General features: G+C 37.9%; 2 protein-coding genes across 2 annotated transcripts in view; one reads left to right on the top strand and one right to left on the bottom strand.

Annotated features, from left to right (window-relative positions):
- The window catches only part of KBTBD2 (kelch repeat and BTB (POZ) domain containing 2), a 6100-nt gene extending 2439 nt beyond the window's left edge, over positions 1-3661 (top strand). Inside the window, exons 2-3 of the mRNA XM_009998089.1 lie at positions 340-505; positions 939-3661. Of these exons, the coding sequence (XP_009996391.1) occupies positions 340-505; positions 939-2474 (1702 nt within the window). The 3' untranslated portion in view covers positions 2475-3661. The remainder of the gene's footprint in view (positions 1-339; positions 506-938) is intronic.
- An 8367-nt stretch (positions 3662-12028) lies between these two features.
- The window catches only part of AVL9 (AVL9 homolog (S. cerevisiase)), a 93572-nt gene continuing 78963 nt past the window's right edge, over positions 12029-26637 (bottom strand). The window contains exons 9-16 of the mRNA XM_009998093.1: positions 23408-23477; positions 22235-22782; positions 18758-18892; positions 17776-17995; positions 16273-16390; positions 15278-15331; positions 13221-13309; positions 12029-12471 (exon numbers count right to left, since the gene is read on the bottom strand). Of these exons, the coding sequence (XP_009996395.1) occupies positions 12377-12471; positions 13221-13309; positions 15278-15331; positions 16273-16390; positions 17776-17995; positions 18758-18892; positions 22235-22782; positions 23408-23477 (1329 nt within the window). The 3' untranslated portion in view covers positions 12029-12376. The remainder of the gene's footprint in view (positions 12472-13220; positions 13310-15277; positions 15332-16272; positions 16391-17775; positions 17996-18757; positions 18893-22234; positions 22783-23407; positions 23478-26637) is intronic.

The raw sequence follows: 26637 nt of genomic DNA, 5'->3' as shown, positions 1-26637 counted from the left end.
ATTTTCTGGAGGATGTTTCTCACCTGACACAGAAAAGGTTTTAAATTTCATCATTAAAAGGTAAAATGAATTAGAGTTCTCTGCTGATTAAGACAGAAAGAGTCTGCACAAATATAAAATATTTCTACAGAAGGCACTGATGGTACATTTTGGGTGTTCTGTACAAGTCCTTTATTTTTAATACTAGGTAGTAGTCTACGGTATCTATCAAACACCTGTAAACAGGCAACCAGGTTCTGTTTTGGGAGTGTAATCACTGAAGGATTACAGGTGATAAGTGACTTTACAATTACTGTACTTACTGTTGGTCCTTGTCTTAATATGTATATTTCTCTTCAGAGCCATGTTCATGAGCGGGCTGAGTGAAAGTAAACAAACACACGTACACCTGAGGAATGTGGATGCAGCCACTTTGCAAATTATCATAACTTATGCATACACGGGTAACTTGGCAATAAGTGACGGCACAGTAGAACAGCTTTATGAAACCGCCTGCTTCTTACAGGTAGGAATCTTTTATTTTGACTGTGAAATAACAGCTTCTAATATCTGAAACATTATTTTTTTCTTGTTAAATAGTCTTTTCTCTTTAGTCATTTCAAAATATCCTTGTTCAGTTTGCTCAATAGACAGCCGTTGGTTGCCAGACACATTTTAACGTACCTCTCCCTCCTTGTTTACGGTTCCTATGGAGGGTGGGAGTGAAACAGTGCACTTCCAACATTTAGAAAACGAAGTTTCTCCAGCAGATATAATCATGTGATGTACTTGATCTGCATGAATCACTTGAGTAAGTCACCGCTGCATTTTTTTGTGTGTATAGGATTCCAGGCCTAAATTCTGGTGTTTTGCAGTAAATGCTAATACTTTTACATTGCTGGTAGGTGAAGGAATAGATTGTATGCTGTAATACTTAAGTGTGTTTCTTTGCATTGCAGGTAGACGATGTGTTACAACGGTGTAGAGAATACTTAATCAAAAAAATTAACGCAGAAAATTGTGTGCGTTTGTTAAGTTTTGCTGATCTCTTCAGCTGTGAAGAGTTAAAACAGAGCGCTAAAAGAATGGTAGAGCACAAGTTCACAGCTGTGTACCACCAGGAGGCTTTCATGCAACTGTCACATGATCTCCTAATAGATATTTTAAGCAGCGACAATTTAAATGTGGAAAAGGAGGAGACAGTTCGTGAAGCTGCCATGTTGTGGCTGGAGTACAACACGGAGTCCCGATCGCAGTATTTGTCCTCCGTTCTCAGCCAAATCCGAATCGATGCACTTTCAGAGGTAACACAGAGAGCCTGGTTTCAGGGCTTACCACCTAATGATAAATCGGTGGTGGTGCAAGGACTGTACAAATCAATGCCCAAATTCTTCAAACCCAGACTTGGCATGACAAAAGAGGAGATGATGATATTCATTGAAGCTGCTGCTGAAAACCCAGGTAGTCTTTATTCGTCTGTCTGTTATAGTCCCCAGGCAGAAAAGGTTTACAAACTCTGCAACCCTCCTGCTGACTTGCATAAGGTCGGGACGCTGGTAACTCCCGATAATGACATCTATATAGCAGGTGGGCAAGTTCCTCTGAAAAACACAAAGACCAATCACAGTAAGAGCAGCAAGCTCCAGGCTGCCTTCAGAACTGTGAATTGCTTTTACTGGTTTGATGCACAGCAAAACACCTGGTTTCCAAAGACACCGATGCTCTTTGTTCGTATAAAGCCATCTCTGGTCTGCTGTGAAGGATACATCTATGCAATCGGAGGAGACAGCGTCGGTGGAGAGCTCAACAGGAGAACTGTGGAGAGATACGATACTGAGAAAGATGAGTGGACCATGGTGAGCCCGTTGCCTTGTGCGTGGCAATGGAGCACAGCAGTAGCAGTTCACAACTGCATCTACGTAATGGCACACAACTTGATGTACTGTTATTTTCCCAGGTCAGATGCTTGGGTGGAAATGGCAATGCGACAAACAAGTAGATGTTTTGCTTCAGCTGCTGCTTTTGGTGATAAAATATTCTATATTGGAGGACTGCATATCGCTAGCAATTCTGGTATAAGGATCCCAAGCAGTACTGTAGATGGGTCTTCCGTAACTGTGGAAATCTATGATGTGAATAAAAACGAATGGAGAATGGCAGCCAATATCCCTGCCAAGCGCTATTCTGACCCCTGCGTCAGAGCCGTTGTCATCTCTAATTCTCTGTGTGTCTTTATCCGAGAAACCCACATGAACGAGAGAGCCAAGTATGCCACCTATCAGTATGACCTGGAACTGGATCGCTGGTTTCTCAGGCAGCACATATCGGAACGTGTGCTGTGGGACCTGGGGAAAGACTTCCGGTGCACTGTAGGAAAGCTGTATCCATCTTGCCTTGAAGAATCCCCATGGAAACCTCCAACGTATCTCTTCTCACCAGACGGAGCTGATGAATTTGAGCTGGATGGGGAGATGGTTACTTTGCCACCTGTATAGCTCCCAGACTAGACTGCACAACTGATTCTGTGCTCACTTATCTTGAAATGGATGATTGTGAAAGAACAGGTCTGTAAACAGAATCATCACATCTGTCTTTCATGAATGGTATTTTTATGCCCTACAACACTTGCCACCCTTCAGTATGAATTAGTGAAATGAGCAGATATACTTCCATAATCTGAAATATTATTACCTAATAATTGAGAAACATGTATGTATATCATGAGCTTAAGCATCTGACTTTAGTCTAAAGAATTAATTTCTAGCTCTATGAAGTCTCAGTTCAGGAAAATTAGCTTCAGAAAAAAGTAGTTACAATTTCTAGAATGATGTCACAACTCCTCAAAGTATCTTCCAGTTATATTTGACCTACTTCTGGATATTCTACTTAAGTGCTAGTTCTATAATTGTCAGTGTGGCCTAATTAAGGACTGTGCTACACTTACTTAATACTAATATCTGTGTTGGTATAGTAATGCCATTAAAAGAAAAAGAAACAAATCCCATGGATCTACCTGTGGTAGGAAGGGTAGATCTTCCATTGTATGGTAACATGCAGGGCAAAATGACTGCAGGTTCAGTCAAGCTGTATTATTAGGTGCATGTATTCTATTTTCACTAACTTATACCTGTCTATTTAGAATACAGGTCTTCCAAGCAGCTGGTAGTTTACCAGGTGTGGACTTAAGTTGCTGGGCTTGCAATAGGAGTTGTCAGCCCTCATAGTGCGGGTCTATGTGGAGCTTTAATCAGTAAATGCCTCCACATTCTGTATTACAGTAACATTGGCTCATGTATATTACTTCCTGCTGCTGATGTATTTTTCCATTGTAAAAGAAAAGTTTTAGTGTGGATTAACCAGGTCTTTATTTTCTGTTAATTTAATAACAAGCATTACTGTAGTGTGATTGTGTATAGATATCCCTTAGCTATCAGGTTTTTTACTTTGGGGGAGGTGTGGGGGGGAAGAAAACTTCAGGAATACCCTGTGCTCTGAGTGCAGGAGAGCAGATGCCTAGTGCTGCTCTGGCATTAATCCCAGGAACCACTAGCAGTAGCGGGGGTGCCGCCAATGTAACATCAACACAGGTGCTTCATGACAAACCTTACTAGCATGTTCAGCTGCATCATGTTCTGGCACTGTATTTTAAATGACATTAATTTATTAAAAAAGACTGAATCCATCTGAGTTCAGGTGTGCTTTCTGGTTGAAGTAGATCCAGTTATGACACCTCTCCACCACATGCACACTTCTAGCAAGTATTTTCTTGAAGGCCACTCTGTGAAAAGCTTGGAGACATGTACACTAGTTGACTATGTTTACAGGTCAGTGAAAGCTGGAAAATTAGGTACTGAAATAAAACTGAGGGTTATACAGAACTTGAATCCCCCACTGTGTTTTTTGAGAGTCAGTTTTTCTCCAGTCATGGGACAAATTCTGAAAGCAGAGAAGGGCATTAAGGAGGTAATGAGGGATCTTCCTCATCAACTCAGAAGATGGGAGACCTCTTTTCAGTCTAATATATGAGCAAATTTACTTAATTCATTATCTGGATTATCACTGCCTTTTCCTGAATTCTGTTTCTTATTCCTGTACATAAAATTAAAGCTTCCAGCAAGACACCTATATATTCTTGAGGCTGTGTCTCAAGCAGATTTACATAGTTTTGTCTTGTACAAGCATTGAATGTTTTGACTGGAAAAGAGACTTTGGATAAGAAACCTGCCACATATAAATCTTGCTAATGCTTTGGCCTTTTGTACCATGTGGGACCCAGAAAAAAGATGGCTCCAACAGAAAGAGACAAGCTACTTAATATTTTTATGAAGATGACATGTTTGCATTTACCATTACATCATTTTCTTTTCTTTTTTTTTTTTTTTTTGAACGCCTGAATTGCTTAGATAAGAGGGGAGAAGTGACTCAGAAGAGGCTGCTGATTAGTCTGTTTATATTCCTTCTGTAGCTTGGGACGTCCAGACACAAGCCTGCTCAAGAGAGTATTACACATTACAAGAAAAACAGTGATACTACTTTATAAGGCAGTTTGGAGAATGGCACACCTTGGAAAAAATAAGAGTGGTATCTTGGTAACTCCAGCCTGAACAGATGCTCAGTTCTGTGGCTTGTTCTCACTTCAGCCTATTGTATCAGGCTAAGCCCGTGTTCTTCAAGTGGAGATGGGTCTATAGCTAGTGAAGGAGCACAGTGGGTCTGTTCAGTTACCAAGAACTTTCAATTTGAGATTAAAATCTTATGCATAGTTTCTTACTAAAGGAAAAAAAAAAAAGGTAAATTTGAATAGGAAATAAGTTGCTAATTTGCAGTGGCTTTAAGTTACAGAACCTGGAAAAACTGTCCTTGATTTTATCCATCTCTGAATCTTTTAAAATACAGTCTACATGACTTCCTGCTAGTCTGCATTTTTTAATGTATGATGGTTATTTTTTTCCTAGATATTATCTGCATTTTTTGTAAGATGATGTAGTACCTTATTTAAAATTAACTTAGCAATACAGTACTTAAAGACAAGCCTAATCAAGTGTTGAACAGCTGTCTAGCAACTGTTAAAGACATACTTACTATGACTTCACTACTTAAACAACTAGTTGCTGCAGTCAGTATTCAGCCCCAAAGGAAAACACAGCTGGCAAATGCTATTCTCAAATCTACGTTCTTTCCTTCCATAATTTGAGAAGGAAACTGCAGGCAAAGTGTTGTCATGTGCCTGGAAATGGTCACTAGTGGTAGAACTAGAGAGACTTCTGTAGGAACAAAGCAGCTGAAAAAAACACAGTTCTCATTTTGTAAGTAAAGCAAATGTGATGAAAGCCTTCACTGAGTTCTAAACAAGTACCTTACTATAAAGCTTCAGCCCAATACCAGCCTATTCAACCTGTACTTGGCTTTGAAGAACATTTACATACAAGTTCCAATGGATCAACTTTGCTTCTCCTCAAGCTTTGCTCTATTTGAAAATGTTTGATTCTTTTCTGGCAGAACTGCTTGAAGTTAGTCCGTCATTTCAGTTCCTCCTACCTAAAGTAATAAAAACGTGATTTGCCCTCTGCTAATTTTTAATGCATCCACACATTTTTACAGTTGCTTGAATACACACCTAAGGGTACTAGTCAGATCTAGGGCAGTGACTTGCATCAAACCACATAGAACAGGATCATATGGAATTGGGGGAGAGGGGGAAGAAATAATTTAATAAAATTCTGAAGTGGACTTTTTAAAAAAACCCTAAAGCACTGCCTGGTTTGAAGCACTGCTTTTCACAACATTTCTCCTTTCTGCTTCTGTTAAGATGCACTAGCAGATGCCACACCACAGTACGGCTAAGGAACAGCTGTGAACAAACTTGCAGCCCATCCAACTTACTGGCAGGCTCCTGATTTTCTTCCTCTGTTTCCCATTTACAGCTACCTTCAAAATGTTTTTTAGCTCTGGATTCCTACATGAAAGAAACTTTACCTTAGGCAGACTCTGAAGCAGGCTCACCCTCAAAATTATCTTTTTTCCACTTCAGGCTCAACCACTCCTGGCTCCTGGAGAAGAGGTTGAGGGGAGACCTCATTGCTCTCTACAACTACCTGAAAGGAGGTTGTAGTGAGGTGGGTGTTGGCCTCTTCTCCTTAGTGACTAGTGATAGGACAAGAGGAAATGGGGTCAAGTTGCACTAGGGAAGGTTCAGATTGGATATTAAGAAAAATTTCTTCACAGAGTGCTGAGGCATTGGAACAGAATTATTTAAACTATCTCCCTCCTACAACATTTATTATGAGTACACTTCAACAAGGCAGAGTTCTTATTCACAGAACTTATATCCTGGAGAAGGAGTACTAGCAGTCTGAATAAAGTGCAGGGATCATTCGTGATGTCAGGAGGCAGTCCAGAGGAAACCTCTTCACACACCTCCCAGGTTTCAGTATGAAAGAGGATGGTAAACAGCCTGAATCAGCAGGTGAGAGCAAGACCTGGGTCAGTAGAGAGCTACAGGAACTTAAGACATGGAAAAAGGACTAACAGAGAAAGCAGAACAGGCAGGAAGGTGAAACAGTAATAACATTCCCTGTGTACTCTCTCCCCATCTGCTCTAGAAACACATAGGTCTTCTGTGGTCTGGTCTAACTCATGAAATAAGATACCTTCATTTCAGGAAATAATGGGTTTAAGCACTGTACATACACTAGTCCTAAAGTATGACTGGTCACCTGAAGTGTGATGTGACTTCATCTCTTAAAACAGTATGCTGTGCTGAATACATAAATGCACTCTTGGGCACCTCTATTGCATAAATGTGACCAGAGAGACAGTAAGCAGGACAATAAAAAGCACTAAAAAGGTAGTGATGTAACGTAGACCTTAAAGTCTATTCAGAATATGTGCCAGACATCAAGCTACAACTTGATGCTGAGCTTTAATCTGGGAAGTGCAAGAGGTATGGGTAGTAGCTAATTTAACTCAGAGCACTTGTTTCTATTGAAAAGAAATAAAAATATTAAGGAATGAGTTCCATGATGTAAAAGTGGATGTACTTTTTTTGATCCAGCTCTTCGGCACAGCATCACACACATCAAAATACATATATACACAATTTATTAAGAGCAGCAAATGTCAGTAACCATAGGTCACATTATGCAATATATTAAGCTCGGCGTTACTATTTTGCGACTCAGGTATGCCTGAACTTTTAAATCCTCCACTGTGATTCTGTGGGAATTTCATGAAGTCTCTGAATTCAGAGAGGAGAGACCAACTGAGTTTACTTCATGTTTCATATAACACGGAAGGGACATTCTCCCCCACATGGTTTTTAAGACAACAAAATACCTCTACATCTGGCTTCACTTTAGGTAGCTGTTCTTCCATCTATACATTCTTACTTGAGTTTCTTTATGCTCACCTCAACTAGAAAGTAGTGCTATGTTCTTGGTGATCTAGATTAAGACAAGAAGATTTTATAGGTATTCTCTGCTACTATTGAAGCAAGTAATAATAACACTTTCATTAATATTAGTCAGTAAATTCAGGCAGGGAAGTAACAACAAAAAATATCTTAATTTTCTATCAGTTGATTATGGAATACTCTTGCAAGGGGAGCAGTGTGTGGGTGGACAATTTTGAACCTATATGGAAGGACTCAACAGGACAGCTAGACATCCAAGCTCTATCGCAACAGATTAAGCCGCATCTGTACAGATGTTATTCACATACCATGTCAATTTGTGGCGAATAAAGTAATCCTCAGATTCTATTCTCACTATTTAACTAACAGAAGCGAGGCATCTCCATTTATTTTAGTGGACCTAAACACTACTTCAAATGCTTTATAAAGAATGGGATCAAGACCAGAAACATGACAGAATGGAAACTCTGTGCCTGCTTTTTTAAGTTGGTCTCTCCTCTACTGTTATATTAAAGACTCAAAACACCATGAAGCAATTTGTCATACATCTTTAATCATAGTACAATATTGTAGTGTTTCTGCCTTTACCAAATACTCTTCATGTTGCCCTTTTTATGAAAACTAAATACTTGCAAGACTGTAAAATCACGCTGCACAAACAACATTATGTAAATTTATCTTTCATTTATGTCCCTGCACAACCACTTGCACATGGTTGGAAAAATCTTAAATTTTAGAGAATTGCAACCATTTTCTAGACATAAGCTTCATCTATTTCACATCCAGATGTTATTTAAGGCAGTTAGTTTCCTCCAAGTGGAAACAGCAATGTACCAAATCATTCTCAGCTAGGTACAGTGATGGCAGAAATGTTAAAAGTCTTAAAAGAGCTCACTGGGGCAGAGAACTGGATGTGCAGCAATTAGTTTACTCAGCATCCTGATTTTGACTAGATGTCACAATCCATATGAGCTCTGTACTATTTTGAAGGTATATCTGCATCAAAATTTCACAGTCGTACCTAAAGTTCTTACTGACGTAAGAGAGGTCGTGACCTACTGAATATTTTAATCAATTTGCAATGATTCAGTGCCCAGTAGAGAATAAGGAGTCAGACTAGAGGATCCTCTTGTCCTAAAATTTGCAATAAGGAACATCACGATCATTTTAAATGAAAGACAAATTTCAAAAAGACTGCCAGTGTATTACAAGCAGCTACCAACATCAAAACCAGATGCCTGCACGAGTCTTCTGATGGAATTAATTTCTTAAAATAATTCAGCTTTTTGAGAAGACAGAACTTTAAACAGGCTGGATGTATTTATTTTTCAAGCAACACAAGAAAAATCAAATACATTAGTTGTATATTCCATTATCAAGCAACAGTTTTGATGTTTAAAAACTGCATTCATGCCTTCACTTTCACAATTAAATACTGCCATATTAGTTTCTCTGCTTAATAGCAATTTCTATGGAAATCAGAAGCTTGTTTAGGCAAAATACTAAATCTAATTACAAAGGTGCTTAAAACAGACGTACAAGGTCAGACAAGTGCGAAGTACTAGAACACTGATCTAAAAATGATAATTATATTGTGGTATTTGAGGAAACTGGTGTCAGATGTGCACAGAAATTAAGGTTATGATGTGAAAATGACTGATCAAAAATGCTGAACAAATGAAATACTAGGTCAACAAGTTCCTCAAATTCTGGCACATAGCAAAAACACAGGTTGATGCCTTTGAGAGTCTTAGAGGTGCACTCTTGTATTGCCTGCAAGTTATTTCATGCTGCACACTGACAGCCAGAAATACGTCTGCAACACACATCGTGACAGGGCTGTAACAACAGCTTCACAGTTGACTCAGTAGAGGCACTATCACCAAAATTAATTTAGGACTTGGGAGTTTCTTACAGTGCAGAGATGGATGTCAAGATCTTTTGAAATGGAAGTTGACTGCCTGAATCTTTAAGTAATCATCCTTGTACCAAAAAATTTAAAAGAAAGGGGAGGAAAATAACATGCATTTGCATTGGATTTAACTAAAGAGGTAACAACCATTACATTAATGGGAGGACTATATGAGCTTGGATGAAACTCAGTGGGTGGATGCTTTCCTACAGCCCAAAACTAAGTTTAAGCAAACGTCCAAAAGCAAATATACATGTTAATTAAGACCAAATATCATGAAGATCATTTCACCTCCACCTACTGCATAAGTCTTAATCACTGTATGAGTTTAAATCATAGTCCAACTTGCTAGCAAGATGCCTGTTTTTAAATAAGATTGAAAATGAATACAAGTTTCTTATTCTATCATTTGTAAAGAAAGGAAATACTCCTTATCAGGTTGTATGTTTGGCTCCAAAACAGAGACAGCTGGAAAAGTGGGAAAAATATTGCAGAGAAAAATATGTCTGGTCTTCTCGCCCATAAAAGAAATACTGTGAAGTATGATGACAGAGTCCCAGCACAAAGCAGCAAGCAGCCATGCATCAGCTTAGCACTGCAGAGAGCACCTCGTTCTGCCTTCCCTCAGATCAATCTACTGGAAAAAAACTAGAAATAGCAGCTTTCTAACATCCTTGGGCCAGTAAAGATGTCTGTGGATGCAAGGGGAATGCAGAGAGCTAGCAAACCAGCTATACCAATCTGGAGCATAGGAGAATTCTACAGAAGGTGAAGAAGTGACAAAGAAGGATACTGAAAAGAGATCCTTGAAGGTCCTGTTTTTATACCTGGTACATGAAACACCAACCACTTGCCTGGCTCCTGGAGTCACCATTGTGAGCTGCTACACCTCTATTTACCTAGTGTGCCTTAAATTGCTGAAGTTCGTTTTAGAGGTGCTTAAATTCTTTATGCACCTTTATTCAATCTTGACTGCAACACAGAGCCTGACCACTTAAATCCCAGAGAGCAGATACATTAGCCATTTCACAAAAGCAGGTGATTATTTTTGATCACTCTCTTAATTGCATGCTGAATCAGAAAACTCTAGACTCATCCTGAATAAATGCAACCCTAGTTTCACTTCACCAGAACTCTTCCTGCATATCAAGTATTACTCAGTCTTGAGAAGATATGAATTAGAATTATATGAATTAAAGAGTTGTGGAATAAAAAAGAAGAGCATCAGAAGTTTTAGAAGATACACAAACGCACACCATAGACCAGGAGCAATAGTTGCAGTTCTATAGATACATTTTACTTGTGTATCAGAAGCAGCAGGTTACTACAGCTTTAGGGGCCTTTTTTGCCCTTCTATAATGAAACTACTCAAACTAACCGTATATTTCTCAGGTTTCTCCATGGTCATTCTACCTATTTTGTCCTGGGAAATAGTAATAAAGGCTTCAAACCAGATCCTGTGTTTTCAAATTGCTATTTGAAGTAAAAAATGGAAAACCTCAGTTTATGGACAGTAACCATGTGACACAAGTCTGGTTTTTCTATTAGCTTTTCAAATGCACCTAAAGGAATTATAACTTAATTTACTTCAAAAAAATTACATTTAAGCCTTCTTGTTTAACTCTTGTACAGCTCCTGTATTTTATTTGAGGAACAGAAGAAATAACCATTGCTTGAAATCTTGGCCCCAGAAAAGAACATGGCAAAATGCTGACAGGTACGGATGAGGCAATAAACCAAGTGCCTTTTACTACAGCAAACTGAAACACTTGACAGTGTAATGTAGAAAATGTTAACAGCTTCTATGGGGGTGGCAGGCATAGAGAGGCACACACATTGCAAGAAACAGGAAACAATCTCTCTCAGAATTAGGAACCACGGGAAGTGGAACACACTTACATACAGAAGACACCGCATGCGTGTTACATATGAAATACAGCATTTGTGCCACATCTTTTCATATTAACTATTAGATTTCTTCCCACAAGGATATGAACTGAGCTGTTTCAGTTCCTCTCTCAATTCTGGTGTTACTTTCCTTATGAGAAAAAAAAAAAAGTGATCCAAATAGAACATTCCCTGAGTCAACACAGAAAATCTATACAGCTGATTTTCGTTTGGAAGAGTCGTCATAACTTTACTGGCAAATAAAAAATACGCACAGTTTGTGCTAGTTTTAAGCAGGTTTACTACTTTGTTTTCATGTATGTATGATTACATCCTAATAGAGCAAAACCTCAGAAAACTGTCTATGATCCAATCCCAATTTGGGAGAATTGTCTTGTAATACTTTTCCTGAAGAGATCTCTCCAACTGGAATCCCATTCCCATCCCAGGGTAAAACCACAGCCAAAATGTATGCAAAGTTACAAAGGCCTACTGAGTAACATCAAGAAAATACTGATTTTGCACCTGTTACACAGATCTGGGGATACAAAGAGAGCTAGAGACAGTTTAACACAATTAACCATACATGGCTGCAGAGGAGAAAGGAAAAAGACCCTTAAATGAGCCAAAGCCCTACTCTGCACCTTGTTAGTTTGCAGGTGAAAGTGAGAAAGTTCCAACTGGCTTGGAACCCTTTAAGGGTTTCCACCATATATTTTTTGCAGCAATGCTCTCAAATCCAACCTGAAAGCAGAATCAGTATTTATACTCTGCTTATTTCTAACAAGAGTCCACAAACATTTGGCTATTTGGATTGAAAAATATAACTAATTTACATAAATATTTTCAACATCCAAAAAATGTACAAATCTAAAGTCAAACACGCTGGGCTTGCAACAAGCCCTGTTTGCTAATGACTTTACAAAGGCTCAGTTTTGAAGAAAAGTAGTAATTTCAAATACAGCCAATATACTGCAAATGCCTTCCCACTGTATAGAGACACTCACCGTTTTTCTGTACTTCTAGTGAAACTGAATGGTAACTTTTCTCATCCACTTGCAAGCAATATATACCTCGTTTTGGTCCTGGACAGTTAATCTCCATGCCTGTGTTTTAGAGCAGTCTCTTTACAGCTCAGAGAAAACATTGCACCTGAAATATTCAGCAGCATTGTGCAAAACCATCATTTAGTCCCCGAGGCTTTGGGTTGACTGTGTAAAAGTGGAAAACCACGATGACATCGCCGATTTCGCGCTTGTGAAGGCTCCTCCGACTGACTGACCTGCATTAAAAACAAAAGGAAGGTCAATAGGGCAGTGTTATCATTACTAAACTACTACAAAGAAATAGAGAAAAAAGGAAATTGCACAATCAGATGTGCAATTTGGGATCTAAAACCCAAATACAGAGAATATATACTATATCAGAAAATACTTTTTAAAAAATTGAACACTGGAGCTCAGCAGAAATGGCTGATGTTCTCCTTTGCCCTGGATGGCTTGCTAGACTTCAGGCCAAAAGGTGCTCCTTGCCAGAGTGTACAACAGCAAAAAGAGTAGAAAAACTCCAATCAACATAAGAGAAAGTCGAACAATTTTTTGCAAAGCTACTGCAGAACAACTATCAGATTCTTCAATGTGGGAACTCGCGTTATCTTGCACTGCAAGATGACAAAATTATGCTGCCCCTGGTCAAGTGCAACAAGTGTTTTTCCAGGAAATTACACAGTGTTCCAAAACCTGCAGGAACTGACAAGAGGTCTTCCTCTGATTTCAATCAGCTCTGGATAGTTTCAGTCACAGTGATACCAAAGTGAGATTAGCTCAATGCAGAAGGTGATGATGTGGTCTAAGCACTCCCAGATTACAGGAGAGCATTCAGCTGAACATCTCTCCTTCCCACATTCATCTCCAGACCACACTGGGAAAGGAATTGACAGGATTTTCTTTGTACAGCTGCTTCTGAGATACAGGATGCTTCTTAAAAAATGATATGGCTCAGATGCAAGCCTGTTTTAAATACACATCTTACCTACAGCTTTTCCTGTCTGTACAACATTTCGGCTGGTAGAAACCATCGCATTTCCAATCTTCTTTCCACGTTCACTGTTTTGCACAGAGCTAAACAAGAGAGATACTGAAAACTGTTAGTTGACTGATTTCTTATTACTGCCAGGTGTAAATAAAATATATAGCTAAAATATATCTCAATACACACCCACACATATATATAGTTCATACATATTTTTATACATATATGTAATCAAGCCCATAATTCCTACATGCATCTTGTCCACCTAGATCAGCTAGGAAAGCTTCTCAGAGGAAGAAAAGATGTCAGCAAGACAGGAATCAAAATGTCCAGTGGCTCATTCTTATACAACACGCTTTACACCTTTCCTAAATGTTTACCAAAATGCACTTCTGTTCCAGATGACTGAGTCAGATTCACAGTAGTTTTGAGAAGGTTCAGCCCTGATTATTTAAGCTTTAAACAAAACAGTGATTGTTGGTCATCAGTCATTATTCTTTTTTCTAAATAGAATTCACTTTGTGTCTTGCTTTAAGATCATATTTTTGATCAAGTACAGTTTACACTCATGCTGTTGTTAAAGATGAAAGACACTACCATCATTTGGAAAGAAAAGCACAAAAGTAATCAGTTCTACTGCACACGTGATCGCTTGAAAATAACCTCCTTTAGTTTTCTACTGTAACATTCAAGTCCCCATTTCAGGCTTTGCAAACCCATTTATATAAAACTTGACAACAGAGCATGCCACATTCTTTTCCCACTTTCAGAATCTTCAGTGTAGATGCAAAAAGCAGAAAGAACAGAGTACATCAAGAACAAGTTTAGGCTCAGTTTGCAAATGCAAGTCAGTTTGATGAGTATCTGCAAGTCATATCTGGAGAATAAAGGTACTGTTTTAAAAAAATATGTATTATTAAGAGACATACTATACTAAGAACTGGTGGTCCTTTTACATTGATTTCAGGCTACTCAGAAGAGTTAGTATTTCCCTTTTCAAACAGAAAAACAGGGAAAGTAAAAGATTACAGACACCTCCGCAACTTTCCAATTAAGTCTCTACAAAGACCATCCATTAACAACAAGAGCTACTATCTGCATGCATCTCACTGAAGGCCATTACATTGAGATAAATCTTGACTCATCTGCATTCTCAGTCACCATCGTGGAAATTTAATCTGTCATTGGTCAGCAAAAGCAACAAAGAGATTCAGTGGGCTGAAGTCTGAACCTTTTTGTTCCTCAAGCTGTGCTTCTGCATTAGTACGTGTTCTAGGTCTACTCACAGTGTACTGAAAACAACAGCCTACAGTCAGGGCAGGTGCAGAACCAGCAGTGGGCACGTATTGCTAATTTACAGGCACCTTAAAGAACCAGTCTGAACTGACAAGGTCAACATAGCTAAGTGAGAAAGCAACCTATTTTGTTGGTGTGTAAATAAGAAGAGACAGTTAACTGCAATTCCAAGTTTGAATTCTGGACTCAGAGCTGAACAGCTATGAGAATAACAAGTGAGTTTTAGAGTTGAATACTACAGGTAAGAGCTGAGACTAAAATGCTGCAATAAGAGATCATGTAAAATTCATATTAAACTTCTAAATTGAAGAAATTGAACCATGTCTCAAGTACATATACAGTAAAATTTGAGATTTTTGGAATAATGCTGTATTAAAAATAGCTTTTTTTTCCCTAAAAAGCTGTTTTCTCCTAATGATGAGACCTAACGCAAACATACAGGAAAACACTGATTAAAGTTTTAACAGCTTTAATTTAAAATTTAAACATAAACACAAAAGCCTTATAATTGCAATGCAAAGTATCAGGGCTCTGTTGTGTGAAGCCCAACACAGAATAGTGCATTAGCACCATTTTTCCCCATTTCAGACAAATGTTCCATCTTTAGATGTGGTGATGTTTTGCAAGAGTACGAGAATATAGTTTCCTGTACATGGCAAATTTAAACAAGTATTTTGTTCAGTTATCACAGCAAAAGGTATACAGTTATTCATCTTTGACCACACTTGAAAAAATTACAAATCAAAGCGCTATATACTTACTGTGACAATCTTAACTTTACATCTGATACAGAGTACTGTCCCTGGAATGGGTGGCTAAAAGAGGAGGAAAAAAAAAACCAACAAGAAAACTTCTAAGTATTTATTTTTTCACCATGAACCCATATCACACAATTATTAGTTGCCGTGTTCTCTGTGGCTTACACAAATGGAAAAAAGTATTCTGTAGATACTATTATGTCACTTTACAGAAGGTTGGATGTCAGTCAGCATTCAACCTTAGATTTCTTATGAGCTACCTATAAGTACTACTTAAAGACCAGATATAAGCAAATCTTTTCACACTAAGGCAGAGGCACCTCCTTGTAGCAACAGATAGAAAATAAAAAAGATCCCTTAAGTAGACCAAAAAAGCTTTGTAGGTCCAAAGAAAAACTTTCTTGAGACTACAGCAGCTGACAAAGCAAAAGGCAAACAAAGCCTCCCTGCAGTACAGTAATAACCCATGCTAAACAAAACACATACACGGCCAATAGTGTTACCAAGCCTGGCATCACCTAATCTTTGAGTGAAAATACACAGAAAACAACCCAAAATATAGAAGATGCAAAATAAAACAGCCAGCTCCCCTCCATATCCATTAATAACAACACTGGACACAGCTATTCCCTGGACACCTGGAAGCAATTAATAAAAAGCAAAACCATCTGAGAACAATTCCTGAGGAATGACAAACTTGCTATAGCTGGGGACAGCCAACAATCAGCTAAAATGTGTTTCACTTCTCCTGACTCTGGATATATATTTCCTCATAAAACTGCAACCCAGAATTCAAGTACTGAAGAACAGAAATAATCTGCTTCTGTCCTTACACAATAGGGTCCCAAAGCTTCATCCTTAGGAATTTACAGCAGAAACAAGGGGAACTCTGTAACATTCTACAGAATGCTTGACTATGCATCCTAGGAGTTCTTCATCTTAAATGCTAAAAAAAACCGACAACGAGCAAGCAACAAAAAAACCCGAAGCTTCCTTACCTAGAATTTACCTCTGCAAGAGCTGGATGCTTGTTGCTATTCCATACTCTGTAGTTGTGGGTGTTTTTCCAGGCTGTTACAAATGCTGTTCCAAAGTCTGACAAGGTCTTTTCGTTGTCTGGTAAATTAAAATAAAGATGAACATTTGTAGCAGTTCCTTAGAGATGTAATACAAGTTTTGCTTTTTTTTTCTTGTAAGGAAACAGTAAAATCTTCCAGGCTTTTATCAAATCAAAGGCAATTAAAACTCTAGTACTAAGAACTAGGTACTTTAAAAATGCTTTATTATTTTAACTTTAAAGTGTTCCAAATATAAAATGCTGGGGCAAGAGAAAAAAACAAACCAAAACAAACTTGAATTTATTTATTTATTTATTTAGACTAATTTATAAAGCTCTAAGTAAAGAGCTCAACTAGAAAAAAAAAACAAACCTCATCCAAACATAGGCCTCTTGACTTAACTTTCTGGGCAAAGACAGGAAAGGGGAGAGACTGGCCACATAGCAACTAAGAACAAAAACATAATTTGCATTGGTCTTGGTCAGATACACTGGGCTGAACCACGCTATTACTCATTCAAATTTAGTAAACCCCAAATTCACTCCAAAACTGCAGTATAAACTACTGTGGAATAAATGTATCATAACAACATCCACTTCAAAGCACCGACAAGTATAGGAAATAGTTTTAGAGCCAGACAGTGAAGCAGTATGAGTCCCCAGAAAACCCTGGTATTTCATGTCAACCACATAATCATCTTAGAATATTAATGTTGTCAAAGTATTTAGCATCTCTGACTTTAAAATTAAGTTCTCAATCCCATGTTTTCTCACAAATACCACAGAACAAGATCTGAATTTGTTAACTGATGTGAACAGAGAACTATCATGATGAGAATTAAGTTAACAGAGTCAGTGTTGGGCAAACTAAACATTTTCTACTAATATCCCTGGGTTTTTTTAGTTATATTGATGCACAAAAGATTGGAGCACAGATAATTCCCTCTGAGTTAAGGCAAAAAAACTGTTGAGCTCCAGAAAACAAGCCTATAAAGCCTCTAGATATCACTTTTTACTTAAGTGAATCCCTACTTAAGACCATGGAAGGAAGGGAAAAGAGACAGGACAGCCTAATAAAACTTCCTTAAGACAGCTGCCTAACTTCCTGTCTCCTTAAACTTAATTAGTTCCCCAAAATTAACTCAATTTGCCTTTAAGACACCCAATTTTGTAAAAGTCTCATCACACGTGGGGGTTTCAGGTACTTTGCCTGAAAATGAGAAGGAGGCAAAGAAGAAAGCGTGTGCAAGGCTGTGAATTAAAAAAAACCTATTAATAAACTTGTGAAGGAGTAATGAGGATAGCCAAGGATAACCAAAAAAGCAGCCTAAAATGAAACACAAGACAGAGGGAGAACCAATGGTAAGTCACATGTTTAATGCAACAGGGCAAATGCTTTTCACACCCATCCTCATCTCAGTTCTTAAGACAAGGTATGTTGTACCTGGTTGCAGCACAGCAGCAAGCAGGGCATGAAGATAAGCACTGAACTGAGCCCTGATCCATTCATCTCCTCCTTCCCATCCAGTGCCATCAAGGAAAACATCATCTCTGTTCTCAGTTACATGCTTCACCAAGTAATCTGCAAATCTCAGGTCAGCAGTTGTTGGGTTGAGGATCTTGCGGAGTTCAGGGTCGTGGATTTGTACATGAGCATCTTCTATCTGTTTGGAATGATTCCAAGGGTAATCATTTATATAAACAAAACTGCTTATCTATCCTACTATATCTTGCTATCTGAAATTAAACCTACAGTTCCCTAAAATATCAAGAAGAAACAAGTGGTCAAAGAAATTATGAACTAACTGTTCTCAGGTCAGATACTGCTCAGATATAACCAGAATCCTATAATTTTCCTGGGTTTTTTTCCTACAGGCCCTTTGAGGATCACATCGATTTATTAAGTTACTTACCTATTTGTATCTATTTTAGGCTACCAAATACTGATTATATAGCTGTATCTACTTGCTAGAACTGACAGTGTTTTCTTAGATACTATTTTTAACCTCTTGATTAAATCATAACAAAGCCAATAGCAATGTGCTTTATTATCCAACCGTACCTATTTCTCAGCTGCAAGCACTTGTTTTTGACAACCTTATTACAATATCACGAAAAAAGCCTGTGACATGAAAGTAAAATTACACCAGCAACAACAACAACAAAAAAGTAAGAAGCAACCTGCAAATTCAGATAAGTATATACAAAAAAACATTTGCTAGGCACAGTTTATCTAATCCTATGCTAACAAATGATACAGATTGAATAAGCTTCTGCATTTAAGAATTTATTTCATAGAGAAGTAATTCAAACTTCAGGCATGAATCTGAAACTATAAAGCTGCATTTAAAATGCAACCTCTGGTCCACCCCCCCCTCCTCTCTGCCTCTCTCTAGTTCAAGCAGTTCAGATGGAAAGATTCTTACTTCCACAATTGCATCACTCAGATGTTTCTGCTGACGGAACAGGATGTTGGTAGCTCCCGCAACAAAGCCACGGACTGTTACATCTGACAGAAGGTGATGCTGCTGCAGGGCCATGTATGGCAAACAAAGGTACCCCTAAAGTAACAGAGATATTTAGAAGATTAACATCAAGGCAAAAAGAAAAACAACAACAACAGAGAAGTCTGTATTCAGAGTTTTTCCTAATAAAAGCCAGCACATTCAACCCAGAATGAACTTGGGTTATTAGTTTCAGCCATGATTACCTATTGTTTTGCTGCATTACATCTGCAAAGCAACCAGACTCCACATGAATTAAATTTTTCAAGAGGTTGCATTGCCTTTCAGTCTCAGGACTGAAACTGAAATACCAGGCAAAGAAGAGAAATTACATGTGTTTATAAGGCAACAGAATAAGCAGTATAAAACAAGGGTGAGGTCTCAAGTCAGTTCAGAGACAAGAAGTCAATGGAGATAAAGAATCATCTCTCCACTCGCATACCATGATGTCTTCTAGTAGCCCTGAGGCACATAATGCAGGAAAACTAAGACTGCTATCCACATTTTGTAGGTGAAGATTTCCCAGCTCCACAGATAGCCATCAATTTTTGATAAGCATATCATGCCTACCTTATGAAAGCACAGGATAGAAAGCAATATACTGTGCTTTATAGCCACTCCATGCTAGTAAATTAATCCAGTAACCTATATTCCAATTTAAAAAAAAAACAATCATTTTGAAAAAAAGGCTTTGAGGTGAGTCATTGAGAAGCAACTGTAGGTACTGTGATTTTCTTTTTAAATAGAGGATGAACATATCCCTGAAGTCTAACACTGCAGTCTAATTCCAGCTGTTCAACTGCATAAAGCCCAAAGCAATTTATTCACTAGCAGAAACCCGGAAGGGCTAAAGGCATACTGGACACAAAGATCACACACACTTTATCACACAGTGCATCATAATTGGAAACATATGGAAGAAAGGAGCACAACTATTCCCTTTTATTATATTAGTCACAGGGATAGCTTTCCAGATGACAAGCGCTTATCAGCTGAAAGCAAACAGCCTGTGTCAAAGGAACAACAGTGCTTTGAGAGAATTGCCAACCTAAAATGGACATTAAAAAAAAAAAATCTTGATAAATTGGCAAAGAAAGATTTAATTACTGCATATTCATGTATCAAAGCCTTGGAAATCTGTCAAGTATCAAGTGTCAGTTCCCAAATTCACATTTGTATGTCGTCTAAGGACTTTTATGTCTCTGAAAGTGTTCTATTCTTTTTTAAGAGTGCTGTGCTGGTTTTGGCTGGAATAGAGTTAATTTTCTTCATGGTACCTAGTATGGGGCTGTGTTTCACGTTTGTGCTAGAAGACAATGCAGAGATGTTTTCATTATTCCTGAGTAGTGCTTACACACTCAAGGCCATTTTTGCTTCTCACAACACCCCACCAGTGAGAAGACTGGAGGTGCACAAGAAGCTGGGAGGGGACAAAGCTGGGACAGCTGATGACAACTGGCCTAAGGAATATTCCACACCATATGACATGATGCTCAGCATATAAAGCTGAGGGAAGAAGAAGGGGAAGGGGCTGGACACTATTGGAGTGATGGTGTTTTTCTTTCCAAGTAACCATAATGTGTGGTGGCTTTCCTAGAGATGGCTCAACACCTGCACGCTGATGGGATGTAGCAAGTGACTTCCCCATTTCACTTTGCTTGTGTGCACAGCTTTTGCTTTGCTTACTAAACTGTCTTTATCTCAACCCACGCGTTTTTTCACTTACTCTTCCGATCCTCTCCCCCATTCCAACCAGGGGGAATGAGCAAGCAGCTGTACGGTGCTTAGGGATTAAACCATGACAAATGCAAATAAAACGGGTATAAGAGCTTAGAGAACTGCTACCAAAGAAACAAGTATCACAACCCTTTTTTCTCTTATATTCAGGTGTACTTGGATAACATGTTACGGCATCTGGCAAATGCCTGATTCATTCAAACTTGTCAGTTGTTAGTCTTTCCATGGCATGGCATAGAGCAACCCTGAGACAAAAATCTCTAAAAGAGATTAAACTTCCCAGTAAGTGGTTAAGTTGTAACTCCAAATAACTTTTTTTTTTGTGGTAACTTAAGAGATGTAAAGCCTTATCTGCTTTAACTACATTGGATGAACTCAAATATAAAGTACCTTTGTGGAACTGAAGGTAAACATGTAGAAACTGTCAGCTCTCTTAAAATTGTGTACTTTCCCATTTTATGAGCTTAGTAGCAAACTAAGTTTCCACTCGTAGGGCCCCTCAACAATTATTTTCTTCTTGCTTTCAATCTACTATTTTTGATAGAACTGCACTGAATGCAATTTACAGGCTATTCTTTTCATTAGACAGACCATAAGGACAAACATCAGACTGCAGATCTTAGTTGAAAAAGCATTTCTAGCAGTGATGAGGCAATAACAGGGTAACAACTTTTGAACTATTTAATCAGGCACATACAATGTGCCATTTTCCATGAAAGTTACTGTGAGAAGCTCAAACACAATCATCAAATACAATGTTCTGCAAGAAAATGCAGATTAGCTCCCCCAAAGGAAGAAACACCTCATCAGCTTGAAGAAATAAGCCTGAATCTTCTACTTGCAAATGTTCATCTAAAAGGTTATTACATTAAAAACAAAACAAACATATTATAACTTGTTTTACTGACAAAAGTATCTTTAAAAGGGATGCATTTCCCCAGATTTTTATGGAAAGCCAGCCCTAGTAAATATATTGCTCACTGTCTGACAATGCCCACCAGAGTCCTTACTGAGACTCTGGAATACCTGGAGTTTAGCTATGCAAGCTTACAATTCAGCACCTCAGCACCATGCGCAGTGAGTCACAGACAACCCAGAAGAGTTCCACGTAAACTAGTGATATTTAATTTTTTTTGTGCGCATATATATTTACACATTTATATACAAATTTTGTGCATGTATACACATACATTTCTAAGTAAATATATATAAATTAAAAGATTAAAACATAGCCTAAGGTGTCAGCTAAGATACAGCTTTCAGAACTTTAGTTTAGATTAATGTATCTAAACACTTCCGAAGTACTCTGATCTTGCCCCAGAGGTTAGATCAACAATTCTTCAGAGTAAAAGAAAACAGTAGTTACTGATACATACTATTTATTAACCACAAAGGGGTTTGCAGGTTACCATCATGTAGGGATTGCAAATAGTATGTAAGTGTACATATGAAAGTGGAAAGCATGTGTTCATGCCAAACACACTTCTCAGACATGCACTTAACACTTTCCACCTGTCTAGGAGCACAGTCACTTTCCAGAGACTCTACTTACACGTTATTGTAGGACCCTACTGTCCATTTGGAGTTGGGTAACCAAATTAGCCACTTCTGAAAAAAGAGATGCCTTTATGAGCTACTAGTTATCATGAACAACATGTTTACCTTTGTAAAAATAGCCAGTGGCATACCATACTGGTCCTCTTCTAACCCAGATATCAGTCCAGGAACAAGCACGGTGTGTCCTGTATTTGCTTGGGGCTGCACAGTGATCGGAAGGCTTTCTGAGCTCATGCCTGTGGTTGGAAGATTTTCAGCCTGTTTTGATGCTGTATTTTCACGTTCTCCTCCTTTCAAATTAGAGTCCTCCAAAATGCTTGTATCTAAAGTCTCCCAGTCACTTTCAGAGGATGCTGGAGAAGTGTGGGAAGGAACTTTCAAGTGCTGCACAGTACCATTGGAGGACTGAGATCTGTTCCAAGTCTTCTCTGACTGAGAGAAAGGCACGTTTGCTTTTTGACCTTCCAGTGAATGGTTTCCTGCTATCTTCCTGCCTCCCTCTCCCATCCCTAAGTTTGTATCTGAAATATCAGCAGCAGACGCAGAAACACAGTCATCTAACTGTGGTGTATGTTCCTGCAAGCCAACATCTTCTGATATGCTCTTTCTTGGCCTGTACTGTGAGCAGTCAGTAAGACCATGTTCAATCATACCTGGAAAGTGATAACATGCATGAGTATCAGCATCTCAACAGAAATTTAAGTGACTTTGGTTAAAGAAAATTAACAAAGTGCTCTTGTGTACATAGTTTAAAAAACATTTTAAAACACTACCTGGGGGGAGGGAAGGAATGGTGTTAAAAAAACCAAAACCAAAAACCAACACATTTTCTCTCAAAAAGAATCTGCCCCAACCTTTTTTGCCTTGAGGAAACTAGTTAGATTAGGGATTTTGGTTTGTTTCTTTTTGGTTGGTTGGTTGGTTTTGGTTGTTGTGTTGTTGGGGTTTTTTAAGGCACATGTAGAAGGAAGATAGAGATTTAAATGTTTATTTTCTAAGGAAGTTGACAGGAATGTGTGACTTATTCTGTGTCCCATCTATGTTACCGACAGGAAACAAAGACGATCAAGTGGTTCCAAAGAAGCACAAGAAATAACTCACACAGTGTATGTAGTAAGTATTAATGTACATGGTACATGGACATGCACAGAAGCCACCCATTTTCCAGGCAACATACCAGCATAATGTCACATAAGCTGTTTTCCAAATGAAACTGAACAGCCAGTCTCAGTTATCACCAGAAAGAATATAAAAAGAAGTCCGAACTTCTCTTCTTACCAGGAAACAGTGACAGGACAGTCATCAGAGCTCCCACCAATCTATTTACTGGAGAAATATAAAACAGCACCTAGTGGCAGCAGGGAGGAGAGTGTGGGGGAAGGGGAATTCAGGAGGAAAGAATGAGAAAAATAAAATTACATCTCTGCATGTATTCTATCTTTGTCATGATAACTATCCAAGGCATTGCTTTTTACATTATTTTAGGAAGTCTGCTTATCAACAAAAGCTCTTCCAATAATCTAAAGTAAATATTACAATATGTCTATTGCACCTTTCTATATTGAAAATATTGTAAAATGTGTTATATATATACACATGTGTGTGTAGTATATATTTGTCAGTCACTCAGAGTTTTCTGTCAGTCATTCAGATTTTTTTTCCAAATTGATCCAGTTACTGAATGACCGACAGAAATGTCGTTCCTGGCACGCTTCATCAATTCTTGTTCATTTGTAGTACATTAAAATTTCTGTTATAAATCAGAGAGGCTAAATTATTTCCCTTCAAGAATTCTGAGAAAAACATATGCAAAAACATATCTTCTAAGAAAATATATTAAAGAGATGCAGAATAATTATAACAACAACAATAATAATAATAATAAGGATAAACTTAGCATGTATTTATTACAGGTACCTTCCTGTGATTTATTTTTTTTTTAAATATTTTTTTGGAAACAGAAGACAGGACTAATATTAACTTTGGTAAAGCACTTAGGGCTTCTGGAAAAACAGAACCCCCTTAATTAAATCAGAGACTGGGATTAGTAAATTAATTAGGAATTCAAAAGGAGTGTTAAAGGCTAGCAATGAAAAAAGAAACACAAAGCAGAATGGATATTACTACTGGAGTTCCTCCAAGACAGGTCTTAATGAGAGGAGGAAAGATAAAACAAAACACCCCATAAAAGTCAACTTATTTAACAATGCAATTTTTACATCCTCAAGCAGCACACAATACTAGTAAAAAATACATGAGCATTACAAGGTATCCACAATGTGAAGGAATACAGAATGATCTGACTGGTTGACTTTGCAGGACAGCTTAATAGCTACATGATGAAATTAAAAATGCAAGTTTGTAGACTTGGACTTAATAAAACACTTCTGCTGCAAGCTAGGAAGCCACTTTGGAAGTGACTCAGGATTAACAACTCATATTCCACAAGTATTTCCAAGTCTACAAGCTAGTGAATTGATGGAACCAAGAGAAAGACCTATGCAGCCCTAATTAGTACCAAATTATGTTTAATAGTACCTCAGCTAGAAATAGTCTATAGATACGATCTTGTACAGCTTTTCTTTTTTCAAGGTAAGTGAATTCAAATTGCAACAGTCACAAAAAAGGATGATGAGCAGAACAAGCAGCTCATCTGAGGAAAGAATGTGGGCTGACTCCAGTGGGAATAAAAAAGTCTAACTTCTTTTAAGATGCTGCTCTGTAATGCACATATGAAAGATGCATGATAGAATAGCACTGAACTACAAGAGAAATCCTACAATACCCCAAGAGGTTCAGAGTCTCAGACACCATGTATTCCCAGCTAAATTTACTTTTAAGCCTACAGAAATAATTCAGTCTATAAAGAGGTACCTTGTATTCCAAAAAACTATTCCAGGGTAGGTTTTTGTTTGGGTATATCACTTACTTGCCTACTTTGCTCTATTTGCCCCACCGAGTTCCTTTACCATTTTTTCATCTATATGGATGCACACTTCCTTACCCCTCCCAGTCCTATCATATGGCCTACAACATTTACATTAACAAATTGGGTGGTCCTGGCAGCAGAAAGTCAAATCATCACCCATCTGGAAGCAGTCTTCCAGCCTAACAACAGCTGGAAGGTGAAAAAAAAATTCTTTTACCCTGTGGAAAGGCATCAAGCAAATTATGAGAATTAAAGGAAAACAGTCTGTGGCATTCAGGCATTTTCAGCTAAAAAAAAAATTGGCATTAGTAGTGTCTTCTTGCATATTATATTTAAGGTCTTTGAACATACAGATTCCCACAGGTTTTCTGGAACCTTAACATCTGCAAGAAAACAAGCAGTGCCAGAAAACTAAAACTCTTCCTTTTGAAATTGCAAGTGCTGCTTTCCTGCTTGAGCTTAAGGAAAAACAAAAACAAAGCAACCTGCAGGTTTATTCAATTAGCATCCAGTTCTTTTCAAAACAATTTCATATGTTTGAGTCATATGACCATGCTTGGGAAACCCTCCCTTCTCCCTGTGTGTTTATATCTTGTGGTTTGAGCACCTTCAGAAAAGAACTGTAGCTCAGTGAATTGTCCAAATGATAAACTGATCTGATCAAATGCTATTGTTTTTAAACATATACTTTACAAAATCCTAACTGTAAAATATTTCTGGTTATGTTTAAAAAAAAAACAACCACAAACATTGTAGACTTTCAGAATGTATTAAGCAATTTTTGGGTAAAAACTTGCATATCAAGTCATGATTACATACATGTCTAAGTACGCCTATGTTGTAATAATATTTTCTTAAGTATAGCTTTTGCATAGCCTTTAATACAGAAATCTTCAGCATATGGCTATTTGATGCAGAAACTACATTTATTTTCATCAATAAATACTCAACTGTCAAGGTGTATCTAACTTACAGAATTAAGTTACAAGTGAAAATGCTTGTAGCAGCTGTTAGTTCTGTTTTTAAAGGCCATATTTACTGCCTCACAAAAGATACCTAGACTTTGGATTAAAAAAGCCCCAAGTATTTTGGTATCTTATAGATTAAGGCCTACTAACTTCCCTGCTGCAGCTATCAGGAAATTCTTATGTTCCTTATCAGCACTTTGGGGAAGCTGATTTTTGCCACAGCAGGCACACAGAAGAAAGAGTGATTTTTGGGAAGACGAAAAAAAAAACTTTAAACAAAAAAATCAAAAAAGCAAATCAAACAAAAATCCCTGCATAAATGTTTCTGGGAGCAGATACAGTCATTTCACAGAAGGGTCTTGTGTGAGGTTGTTAACATACAAACAGAAGAAAAGAAAAACATATTTACTATTTCACATCTGCTTGCACGTTTTGCATATTCCACATAAACTTCCAAGATAGCATCGCTTCTGGGGCAGTAAAATAGCCCAAAGAAACACTGAGCCTCAAATTCACAGTTTTTACTGATTTATAATTCAAGTTCAGCTTGGCCTAACAGAAGTTCTACTCAGAGAATCCCTGTAAAGCTGTAGGCTCCCTTTCTATCAGTT

This window comes from Chaetura pelagica, unplaced genomic scaffold (genome assembly GCF_000747805.2).
Source record: "Chaetura pelagica isolate M959 unplaced genomic scaffold, ChaPel_1.0 scaffold485, whole genome shotgun sequence".
Lineage (NCBI taxonomy): Eukaryota > Metazoa > Chordata > Aves > Apodiformes > Apodidae > Chaetura > Chaetura pelagica.
This window is presented reverse-complemented; position numbering and strand designations above follow the sequence as displayed.